The sequence below is a fragment of the Strix aluco genome, chromosome 15, assembly GCF_031877795.1.
Source record: "Strix aluco isolate bStrAlu1 chromosome 15, bStrAlu1.hap1, whole genome shotgun sequence".
Lineage (NCBI taxonomy): Eukaryota > Metazoa > Chordata > Aves > Strigiformes > Strigidae > Strix > Strix aluco.
The window spans coordinates 19,077,865-19,090,777 of NC_133945.1; the positions used below are offsets into that span (position 1 = coordinate 19,077,865).

The 12,913-nt window shown below is 36.9% G+C and overlaps 1 protein-coding gene across 27 annotated transcripts in view; it reads right to left on the minus strand.

Moving 5' to 3' along the window:
• The window catches only part of LOC141930165 (RNA binding protein fox-1 homolog 1), a 920,114-nt gene that overhangs the window by 133,466 nt on the left and 773,735 nt on the right, over positions 1-12,913 (minus strand). For all 27 annotated transcript variants that reach the window (XM_074840613.1, XM_074840607.1, XM_074840609.1 and 24 more), the window contains one exon: positions 12,028-12,270. In XM_074840613.1, coding sequence (XP_074696714.1) covers positions 12,028-12,270 — 243 coding nt within the window. The remainder of the gene's footprint in view (positions 1-12,027; positions 12,271-12,913) is intronic.

Genomic DNA, 12,913 nt, shown 5'->3' on the forward strand with positions numbered 1-12,913 from the left:
AGCAAAATTAGGTGCCCCAGCATTATTATAACTCGAAAAGAGTAAATTCACATAGTTTCCATTAAGTTTTGTAGACATCCCTTATCTCACACATTATTTGTTTATAACCCACAAGATCTTTTAAGAACTGAAACTACCGCCACAGAAGCTTCATCTGCAAACACTAATTAGCACAGACAGACTTGGATCTTTCTGGATAGCTGAGTGCTCATGCCCGCAGTATGTTGCAGTGTTGGTACACATATTGTTTTCAAATCAAATATTTAGATACTATTCTGGAACAGCTGGAACTTATGTGAATCCTTATTAAATTAAATAGTTGACATCTTTTGACACACTTTTTATAACAGCAACAAAAAACCACAGGCATAGAAAAGACTTGATGATTGTAATCATGCTTTCCTCTTCTTTTTTGATTGAATCAGAATGCATTCTGCTGCTTTTTTTTTTTTTCTTTTCTAAATCAGAGAATAAGAGAAAAGTATTTTAATTACAATCCAAAGCAAAAAAGCACAGCCAGAGAAACCCTCCTTTCTTATTTTTCAAGGTATATGGAAGCTGGGTGGCGGTGCCAGTCTGTTACAGAATATGCAATCAGTCAAAATATAAAGATTGAGATGGCCTCAATGGCAAACAAACTTTGAAGTCCTCTGTTCCATCAATAGTTTCATGATCTCTGTCTACAGCACCTGGAGGTGTTATTAGACCTTGTGGCAGAGGCTGATGAGAAGCTGCCACACAGGCACTCTTTAATCCCCTCCTCCTCACAAGCATTTTTACAGAACCAATTGCTGCAGCTGTGAAGGCCCTGAAGAGTACTTACACATTCTCCTGCCATTGGGAGAGGGGTTTTAAATGGGCATCTCAGAATTTGAATGCTGGGGTAAAAGACTCTGACTGTAGCTCAGAGGCAGCTCCCAGAAAAGGAAGAGATCAATGTTTCAGTGGGTGAGATTTAAAGAGGTCTCCGCTGGAAAAGCAAATGCAGAAAGCCCCTTTAAGCAAGAGTAGTAGATGGCCTGAGGGGTCGCTCTTAGAAAGCTGTTGAGAAGCTTTTCTGAATCAAAAAAGGCAGTAAAATACGCTGATACTGCCACACAACTGTGTGGGATACCATCTGAAAAAGCATCTAGAACCAGCAAGATGCAGTGATCTAGATACACAAATACCAGAAAATTCATATATGCTCTTCATATCAACTACATATTCTCTCCTGAAAATTACATATTCTCTCCATGCTGCATTAAAATCAATGATATCTGGCTTTGTAACTCCTATCGGGGGGAAAAAGTGAGAGTAAACTACTAGATGATTTTGGAATGCGCAAAAAATCGGAAGAAACAGGAGGTAGAGACAAAGCAGGCATACTGATAAATAACAAAAAGGAAAACCAGAGGAAGATTATAAAATGTGAACAAAGTGTTGTAAAGATGAAGAGGAAGACAAAACAACTAAAATGCACACAAATATGAAAAGCAGGCAAGAAGCAAGCAAAAGGAGAGGCAGGTTTTGCATTTAAGTAATTCCTTTTTAAAAATTAGCAATTGTTTTATAAACAGATATAAAACCTTCTCAATATATTAGGAAACATTTACCCTCTGTCCCTGCAGTGCCAACAAAGTAACTAAATGTTCACCCTTAATCAAGTAAGTAAAAACCACAAAGCACATGGCAACTGCTCACATCTCAAAAAAACCCTCCAATAAGATCAAGTTTTACTTTAATCAGATCACACTATCTTTTTTGAAGTGAACAACTACTCACATCTCAACATGAAAAAACCTCAATTTTATACAGAGCAACTAAGTAGGTTTCACACAAAGAGAAAGAGAACAGGGGGGTTGCTTTTGCTGTGGGAGAACTGCATGTAACATTTTGGTAGAGGCATTCTACTGTAAACGCATCTTTTAATAAATTAGTTACCAAATGTGTACATTATTTAAATAGTGTCTAGCTACAAGATGCAACTGTAAAGTACAAACTCTCTTAACTGGGAACAAAACCTATGACAGCAAGAGTAAATTTAGTTTTAAGAGTACCTGAATTTTTAAAATCAAGATACTGCTCTGTGCATGTATTATTATTCTAATTTATTGGTGTGATAAATATATTTTAAAGTATTTTGATTTTAAGAAAAAAAAAAGAAAAGCATAGTAATAAGAATAATAAGAAATAGTTTTCTTTGAACAGGAATGTTCAGATTGAAATCAGAAAATTATATACGGAGAAGTTCAGATTCACTAAGGCAGTTATCTTATGTTCCTATTAATAAATATCAGTTACCTGCAGTTTACAGTACATAGGTATGCATGCTTTCATAACTGAAGTCCATCTCCTGTAGCCTAATGGTGTGAATGGACCTCCTAGCTGCATTCTCCTGCAAAACCAGGACAGACAACAACCCATGATTCTGCTCTTCCTCGAATTGCAGCAAGTATCTTGACAGTAGTAGATTACTATTTCCACGCCACACTTTTGTAAAAAAATTGCCATATATATGTAGGATTAATTCACGACAGAACAAACCCAAGTTCCTCTCTTATCCTTTCATCTGGAATTTCTACGTATTTCTACAATTAATTAATAAATTATTGGCCATTTAATGTCTAGATCTGTGCAGTTTAAAATGACCACCCAAATTTTTCTGCATATCACAGAAAGACCAAGTATAGCATGATGTGCGTGCTTGACTGTTCTCTCAGTCTAATTCCTTTTCTGGTGAAGTCTGAAAGGAAGAACTTCTAACCATTTCCTGAACGCATATCTAGTTAATAAGAAAATTGTCCTCTGTCTACTTCTGCCCGAGATGTGTATTTCACCCTGTCACATCATTGGTAGACCATAAAACAGCTTCAGACTTACAGATGGATTCACCTACTTGCAGGTTAAGCCAAGACAAATCGACATGCCTCTCTACTGTCTTTCTAGTATTGATGGACAGAAAAGTTTCAGGTTTGAATGTAGTCACTCTTTCATACTGACCCTAGAAATGGAACAGATTAAGCAGGGAGAAGTGGTAAGTAAGCCCACACATGAGTAACATTTAATTAAAGTAATTCTGTGGGTAGGTAGGTGGGTGTGTGGGAAAGCTCAAGAGACAGATGTGTGGGAGAGGAATGGAAACTTGAGAGTATAAACAGGATTTGGAAAAAATATTTTCAGGGTTGGGCTGGGGGTAATAAGCCACTAAGCCACCCTTAACTGAGACCCATGTGTAATCATGCAGGAGAGTAAGTTTAGCACTTGTGTAACCCTGGGCAAAGACTGTCACATTAACAGGAATTCAGCCTTATGATTTAAGAAGAAAGGAAGTCTATCTGAATGATCTTCAATAGCTTTTAACTGCAAACCTTGCTAGTTTTCCATCTACCTGTGCTACCTGACCATTCTGGCCTCTCTAATGGAGAGCCAGTTTCTTGCAAGCAAGGACCTAGGGACGCTGCTGGTTCACCAAGAAGTTACAAACATATTCTCCTCATGCCATTGCAGAAAGCATTCCCAGCAACATGTAAGTTTATACTGAAATTACAAAGACTTGGTGCAGGGAGGAATGGACAACTTCTGATAAAGTTGCAAACCATTAACTATCATTTGCATGCCAATTAAAAGAGAATGGAAAACATCATTAGTCTTACCTAACCTAGCACAGCCACTCCTGAATTTAGTGAAAATGAGAGCTAATTTTCACCACAAAAAATCCCCCCCATAAGGATCAATTTTAATTACCATGTTACAATGTGAAGCAAAGATGCAGAAGGTCAAAGTCGTAATTAGCTATTTCATCATACCAAGATCCCCTCTGAAATTTATGCTCAGTTTATTCAGCAAAATGTGCAACAAAGGTTTTTCTCAATACATCAGAACCTGAAGTACAGCCAAAGCATTTGGATGCCACGGCTACTTAGACTACATAGAAAGAAGAAAAAGTCAGTAATGTAACATGTAAAAGGATTGGTATGGAGAAATGAAGAGCTCAAGAGACAATCAAAAAAGCAATATAGTTAACTCTTTCGGGGCCAAGCAGGAAGAAAATTTTAAATTGATCAATTGGTCAATTAAACTTGGCAGATCAGAAGTTAATTTGTAATGTTTTTTAGAAGAAACATTTCAAGTTGGAGTAATATGACTATATCTCTGATTTACAGTGTGATTGAAAAGACTTCTGCAATGTTTTGTGCTTTAAATCTGCTTTAGAGTTGGCTGGAACTACCTGTTCAAGGGATCTAAGAACTGTCAGTCTGCGACACAATGAACATTCAGAGGGGTATTCAATGGCATTCAGCTACTTTATTTGAACAAACATGACTAGAGATGACAGAGCGTAATTGCTCTCTTTATCCCTGGGTGGGGTTTTTGTTTTGGGGAAGGAGCTTCAGCCTTATTACTTCACCAATTTCAGGCACTCAAAAATCATGAGAGGAAGTTAAAACCACAGTATCTCAAAAAAACCCAGAATAATCATTTTTATCATTCAATATCACCTTTGCAAATCAAAAGGAAAAAGAAGCTGAGGTGATACCTAAATCACAAGGATCAGTTACTGAGATTTCAGAAGAACACCAGACATGCTGATATGCATGCAGTGGCACAATTAGCTGGCAGCGTAGCAGCTGCTCTCCTCACATTGGACACCCACTCACAGAATGACAAGCCCTGTATGGGAGCAAAGGCTAAGTTAACTCAGCAACACAGGAAAAAAAAAAAAAAAAAAAAAAAGGTGGTTATCTTCTTATCAAGGAAAACAACTAAGTATACGAACAGGCACTTTATAAACAGTATCACAGAAAACAGTTGGTTTAAGGTTCTGTATATCCTTGAGAAGAATCTATTTTAGAGCATGCATCGACACATACAGCTGCTAAAGTGAGCAGTATGTTCCTGCTATTCCTTAGCACAGGCAAAGAAATACACATGGGGCATAGTTACCAAGTTTACATGCAGGGCTCTCAGCAAGGAAGCCTCTCAGAAGTAATAATGGCTATGATCACAAGTCATTACCGTGCCTCACCAAACTAGCACAGTATTATGTTATCTATTTGGGATGTCAGTTTTGATCTCTTCACTATAGAGTAGGACCTGGACCAGGTTGCATGCTTCTGCAGCTCCTGAAGCACTCAGGGTCTTGAAAAAATGCTCCTTGAAAAATTTTCCTCAAGTAGCAGTTGGGACCAAATACAATAGGTAATATAAACGAAATAGCATACCATGCTGATACAACAGCCTATGCCAGCAGGGTATGATTTAGATGAATAAACAGTGCTGTAACTATTGTTAAAGTATCATCAAATATCTAGCATACTGGTGCCTAACATCTATAGATGAAAATATGGGATTGAAATAGAACAAAAACTGGGTCATTGATAGCAGTTGGGAATAAAAAATATCCATGGGGAAATCTGACTTGCAAGACAGGTGAAAAGGGGGAGCACAGTCCTCTGAGTGTCACTATTTAAAGAAATGATTGACGTGGTTATCCGCACTGCAATTCTGCACTGCATGCTCTCCACACAGAGCTACACACAGAGGCGAGCCAGTCACTTTTTCTTCCCAAGCCACAAGAGGCAGTTCCAGGATCCACGTTCCAGGTGCACTGTGAAAACGTACTAGGCAAAAGCAGAATATTCAGGGACAAGAACACCAGCTGTGCTCAGCAGCACTGAGAAGTGTCCCACTCACTACGCATATACTTGGTATGTTGGATTTCAAGGAAGTTTACCTCAAGGCTAACAAGCACAACCACAGTTACGTGATGAACCAGCAAATTACAAAGAACTGTCTTTTAAACATCTCTACTTCAACGACACGCTGTTGTAAGAACAACTGACAGACACATGTAAACCAAGTAGGATACAGCCCACTGATTAATATGGAAGAGAATTTCTTGAAACAGCTAACATATCCCATACCCTCAAGGGGATGGACAGACCAGGAATAAAATAGTAGGAGAGAAGGAGGATAAGAACTAAGCATTAGGGAGAAAAGAAAAGAAAGAAAAAAACCCATCACTTATACCAATAACTTACATACACAACAGAGCAGGACAAAGAGCTAATAAGAAATAGTAATATGCTGCAGAGAACTGTAGTAACATTCTACCCACCTGCAGGCTTAGACCATGCATTAAAACGCTTCACTATAAATCATTGCTACTGTCAGTTTTCTTACCCAAATTAAAAAATGCAATAATCAGCACCAAAAAAAAAAAAAAAGAAAAAAAAAAGAAAAATCCAAGGTTGTATATCTTTCCCTTCCCCTTAACAACTAAGTTCAACACGGTAAATAATTTTTCAGTACAGAGTATCACTAAGCCTTCCTAAATCCTAAGATGAAGAGACAGCTTCTGCAACATGACTGAAGAATGCACAAACCTGGACATAATGAACACCAAGAAAAGAAATCATCAAACTTACAAAACATTAGAGTTCAAAGAATATACCAAATTTTAAGGTAAAGCAGGGCAACTATAACAGACATCTAGTATCTAATATATCAATTATTTTCACACAAAAGAGTATCAAGTTCAGTGGATGCCACAGGAGGAATTCCGGTAGTAACCAAGCTGAAATTTAGTCGTAACAGTGAAGTTATGCGAAAAACACCTCATCATCTTCAACGACCAGAGACAACCCACACCTCTGCACTACATGTCTTCTACAGGTCTCCAGCAGTGCTGCATCCCCTAATGCCATGCTGGGTATCGATTCAGAACCACCTTCGGCAGAAAAGCACTATGCACTGAATCACCAACGCTCCTCCAACTGCATTTTCCCTTGACGACTCCTATCCAAGCACAAAACTTATCAAGGCTTTTCAGCTTGTCAAACCTGGTGAATTCACAGTCCAAGGCAGAAAGACTGCACAATGACCTCAAGTTTTCTCTAATGCAAAAGTAGGATTAAGTTCAGAGCTGAATATTATTTTATATACACACACATACATAAAACACTGAGCATTATTACAAACTGAGTTTTTACCACATCATGATATTGACTTCCGTTATTAGTATAATACACTTATAATAGGAAACACTAGAGATAGAATATTTAATTTATTACCTGTTTTCTTACACATGCCCAGTTGATGCCCTTTGTATTTACATACTTATCTCCCACTGACATCCACAGAAGTTGTGCATGAAAAACCACAGGCAAAAATTGAACAAGTTTTACTCCCAGAACTATGTATGTACAATATTTGCATATATATATGTACACAGGTAAAAGGTGATTTCATATTTCACAAAATAACCAAATGTCTTACTGAAAAATACTTTAAAATATGTAACTATATAACATAACACTCAAAACCGCTCTGCAAAATCATCAGACATTACTTTTATCATAACTTTGTAACACACTTATCATTGATCCATCCTTCTTGAAAGAAGCAATTTATTATTTTTCTTAATGGCTAAAAGCATGTTTGATGCTATGCAACTCCAAAAGTCTACCAGCACTTAAATAACCCAGTACTGGATGAGTATTGATTATGCATATACTCAGATGGACTACTTCCTTGATTAAAGTTAAACAAACATATTGATCCAAAAAGATGAAAACCATATTATTCAGAGAAGACTCAAAGTAACTTTTGACAGTATTTTATTACCTACAGATGATTTTATATTATTTCAGCTAAATCATCCTGTCTTTATTTACTTCTCTTTCATCTTGTACATTTTCTCCTGTTTCATAGCATCCAAATACAAAGTTAGCAATCAAATGCAATCTAAACACATCTTTTGTCCAAAACTTACCCTAACAGAATACTGTTTTACACTATTTTATCAAAATAATAACTAAAAATTTTCACTAGGAAATACACTTTTTGTAAGTACAAGAGCATTTCTAATCCTACATCTTCACTGTTAAATGAATGTCCATTAAATTATGTCTGAATTAGGTAAACATAACATGCAGAAAAGTAAAATCTTAACAACATCAGAACATTCCATACTCCTTAATTGCACTTTTCAAAGTGCTTGTTAGTCAATTTGAGCAAAAGCAAGCAAGAAAATGTTTTTTCTTAACTGAGAAGAACTTTGGAAATAAACTGAGAGAGAAGCGTAAAGCAAATGGCATGTTTTTTGAAAGAGTAGATGCCCAAGCCAGCTGGAAGTCCACAGAAAGTCAGTGCTACAAATGACAAACGATACCCAGAGCGTTATATTCAGGTATTATGTGTGCTCTTTCAAGAAGCTCAAGGTATGAAAGGGTTCGTGCAATGTTTTGTTATAAAAAGTAGAATCCAAGAGGAAAAAAAGGATCCCCTCCTATTAAGTTGTCAACAAAATACTTTTGTTTTAATCAAAGAAAAGCATACATTCTCCTCTGATCAGATCTGTCTGCTTTCATAGCATATAGAAAACACTATATATTCTGTAAGGCTGTATTCATTAATGTCCCACACCAACTTGACGTTGGTTTCAAGCACTGTCATTTTGGTAGGTGCCATTTTCGGTAGGTCTTCACACCCACTTTGAAAAGCTCTGAATGACCAAAGACAACATAGGAAACCCCTGCTAGAGCCTACAGATTCTACTCATAAGGAAATCAAGTCTATAGACTTTGTATATTAACAGCACTCTCCTTTGCACAGAATTGCAAACCTATAAAAAAACTGATGATTGGAATTTTGTTCAATTTGCAGCAAATGGGGATACTGACAGTGGTTCCAGCTGGGACAGGATCACACTGTATGTTGCAGAAAAGGATTCAAGAGAAGTTGCGTGGAACCTTTTTATTTTTATCTTTATTACTTATATCTTTATTGGGGTTTAAGTTGCACTAGATCCAATGTGAGCTCTAACTTCAGTGTATGATTCTTTCAGACAAAGAGAAAGAAACTGGGACACACAGAGAAAGTCCATGTATGTGTCTAGCCTCAGTGTGGATTAAGTCCTTCATGGATGAGGTTAAGTCACTTCTGGTAGCAGTTCTACAAATTAGGTAATTGCCCTGCAGCTTATTAGCTTCATATTTCAAAATTTTTCGATCCTTTTTAGTGGTATATCCAGGTTCACATGTACATAAATATGCATGTGAATAAGAAAATTCAAAAACTGATCTTGCCTCCATTAGCTTGTCAAATCTACATTAATCACAACAGTATCCTTTTGTGGATGATTAATCAATTGATTATTCCTCTCTATATGGGAACCTACCAAATAAATGCTGCTATGTCCCCACATCAATTCCACTTTAAAGTCTTTAAGACTGGAAACCAGCTATTCAGAAAGCTAGCAGAAACTGGAAAGAAACATATTTTTTTTCCTTCAACAATAAAGAACACATGGAGTTTCAGTGTTGACACAGTGCTATTGAAGCTGTATTTCATAATAAAAACTTATATTATTAAACCTACAGAGAGATGTACACAGCTGGACCCTCATAATATTACAAAGCTCATGTCAAATCTGTCTGGGATCCATCTGCATATACCTGTTTATAATGTCTCTACAGTGTATTAAGTGCGAAGATAAGACACAGCATAACAGATTTTTAGATCTAGGTACCCATAATTGAATAGTGCAAACAATATCTGACTGTAAATTTGTAAAACTAACTGGTGAGTAATATGTTAAATGTCAAGGCTACTTTGAACAATGTAGAGCCGTAAAGACACACTTGCAAACTTGTATTTTCAATGCATTGTTCGCCAGGGAGGGATAGTATCCACAACTTTCAATATAACATTGCAATTTAGAAAAAATATCTTTTAAAAAAAACAAAACAAACCAAAACTTTCTCAAAAATACCCTAAAGTCAAAAGTAAGGAAATCTAATTCTTTATAAACAGCATGGGAGCTACTTCAAAAAGTTATGCACATTCCTCTGTAAGAAAGGAAACAGGAAGGCAAGAAAAGGATCCATAATAAAAAGAACAAATAACTACACTACATTCACCAGATACAAAAGGTTAGTGGAATTGAAGCGTTATCCTTCAGAGAATGGAAATTCACTCCAAGTGGAACCAGAAGGGAGAAAGTGTATGACAGGTAAAATATAAGTTGGATATTAGGAAGGCAAAAAGGAAATAAGAAGAGCAGAGAGCAAAGGATACAAAAACAAATAACAATAAAGCCTATTAGTATATCAGAAGAAGGAAACGTTCAAGGGAATCATTGGATTTGCTAGAGCTGGGATTGAATAGAGCACTCGAAGAAGATAAGGGCATTGCAGACAATCCAAATTATTTCTTTTCATCAGCCTTTGCCATGGAAAATGGAAAAACGCATACCTGACTTTTCTGATAAAGAGACTAACACTTCTTCAAACTGAAAAATCAAAAAGGGGTGAGGAAACACAATAAATTGAAAGCAATAAATGATGAGGGATGAGTTCCTGTCCCACTCACATTATCAGGTGTTTACCATTGATTTTAGCACCGACAGTCTTTTACTTCAGAACTGAATGGCAAACAGACCAAGACGTACAAAATACGAAAAGGCTGAGCTGGGCATCACAGTGGACTGTTCAGTGTGCAGCAGTGGTCAAAAGAGCACGCAAAATGGTCGAATATAAAAAGAATGAGATAAGGACAGTAGGAAACCCTATATTTTCAGTAAATATCCAATCTCTTCTGGACTATTCAGCTTAGGGTTCTTGTTCTAAAGAAATAAGAGTGGCATATGACAAGAGTTTGACAACAATCAAAAATTATTACGGAAAGAAATTTAAAAAGCTGGAAGGAACTAGGATGTTAACTTAGCAAAGAGATGAGTAAGAGGAGACACTGTAAAGCTGCAAAAATTACTATGGGATTTGTACTATGAGGATGCTTTTCAACTTAAACTTTCTCACACTATTAGAGCAAAGGGCCAATCAGGGCAATAAAATGTTAACCAGTGAAAAATAAAAGGACTGAAACATTTTACTTTATAAACCACAAAACTGTGTAATTAATTCATAAGGATATCTCCGTGATAATAGCAAGGAATATTCTTTTGTGCTTTTGATGTTGCTTTTCTTTCCTGTTCATACCCATACAAATAAATCAGTGACACGGCGATAAACATAAATAGTCAGAATGCATGCAGCTTTCTAGGCTGGATATACGCCAGGGGAGTAAGGGGAGGTAAGATGAGGTATGGAGCACGGTTGTGGCAAGGATGAGGACAACTAGTAGAGATGTTTCAAGTGCATGCTCAAACTGCAGTGTGCTGTCTGTTCTATACTAGGTCCTACGCATGTATTGCAGGTGGTTGATGGCTCAGACATTGGTCAGCTGTTGTCATGGGATATATTGGGTCCCAATCTAGAATTAAGACAGAAGCACTAAACTATCAGTGTGTGAAGTCTGTGACTAAAATTACAATGTAGGTCCATCCAAGCAGTCTCTTGCATAATTCATGACACTTCAGAACTTCATATATAAATCAAATAGAAGGAAAGTCTATCATTTCTGCTCTGTCGAGCACAGATCCACACACAACTTTGGTAATGGCTGCACAAACAAGCTCTCTAGAAAATACAGTATTACAGACATACTCTTCACAATACTCATTCACACCGTTCTGCAAGTAATTTCAGTACACTATCATTCAATTATCACTTCTATCGAGAACTACTCCTAAGTGTCAAAAATACAGAGGTCATTAAAAATAACAACATGAGTCTGGTTTGGGTTTGTGTGGGGGTTTTTTTGTTTGTTTTTGTTTTTTTTTTTTTCCACAAATGAATGCTTACAAACACTCTTTTCCAATGTTTTCCCTTATTGGACTTAGTCAAACTTTATTATATGATTCATATGCTTGCTATTAATTATTTTGTCTGTCTAATACTGTAGAAAAGGGAACTACAGATTCTACAAAGCTCCCACACTTACTAAGAGGCTCCAAAAGTAGCAAAATTATAGTTTCCAAGTTCAACAGTAAACTCTGACCGACTTTCAACCTTGAAATGGTGAGGAATTCTAACACAAATGAAGTGCAAAATTATTAAATGTAATGTAAGAATAAATGTTATCAACAAATATACATGTAACTTGAAACACACTGCTTTAGAAATAGCTGTAACCTTGACTTACTGTGGCTGTGCCGGAGACAGTTTGTGCATTTGTGTCAGCTGCACTCTGTTCAGAGTGTGTCTGAGCAGGAGGGTACATGTTTAACGTGTGCTCTGGAACAGTGGTTTGGCCTGTGTAGTCTGGAGCTGGATGAGGATGCGGGGCTGTGTATTCTGCAGGGATACCATTCTGAGGTGGAGCAAACTGGGCTGAGGCATAAGGCTGTGCCATTGTGTCAGGAGGTGCTGTAGCTTCCTGATTACCCTGTAAAATCAAAGGAAAAAGAAAAGGAAAAAGAAATGTGGCATGAGATAAAATAAGCGATGATCCTGCACATGTAACACAGAAAGTGATGATAGGATTCTGCTGAGATTGGTGGCCTGAAAAGGCCACAATCGTTGTTTCTTGAGGAGAAAATTTCTTATCTGAATGAAATCCATTTTGCTAGCCTTATTAAATCTTATTATAATTGGACAAACAAATCTGCTGTTCTCTGGATAACTGTAGACTGTTCTTTAACTGGGAAAGGTCAGTGAAATCTACCTGAACTAATGCCTCAACTCAAGACAACGAAGAGGGACAAAGCTCAGTTTATTCCAAAGGCTAGAGTGCAGCTGCAAACACAGAGCTCTGATAAGGTTAGCCCGTGCTCTGTGACCCGTTCTGACTTACCACTTGCAGAACACAATATATGCAACCTACAGACAGAGCAGGATTTGGGTGCATACTGTTAACATAACCAAATATTGAAAATATTTATATGAAATAATGCTCTATGAGATATTCAGAAATACTTTGAGGTGCACTGAGCAACTGCATGCCACAAATGCAAAAGAAAAAAAAAAAAAAAGACCCAATCAAAATATTAAACACTTGAATCTAAAAACGCATCATTTCAAAATCTCAA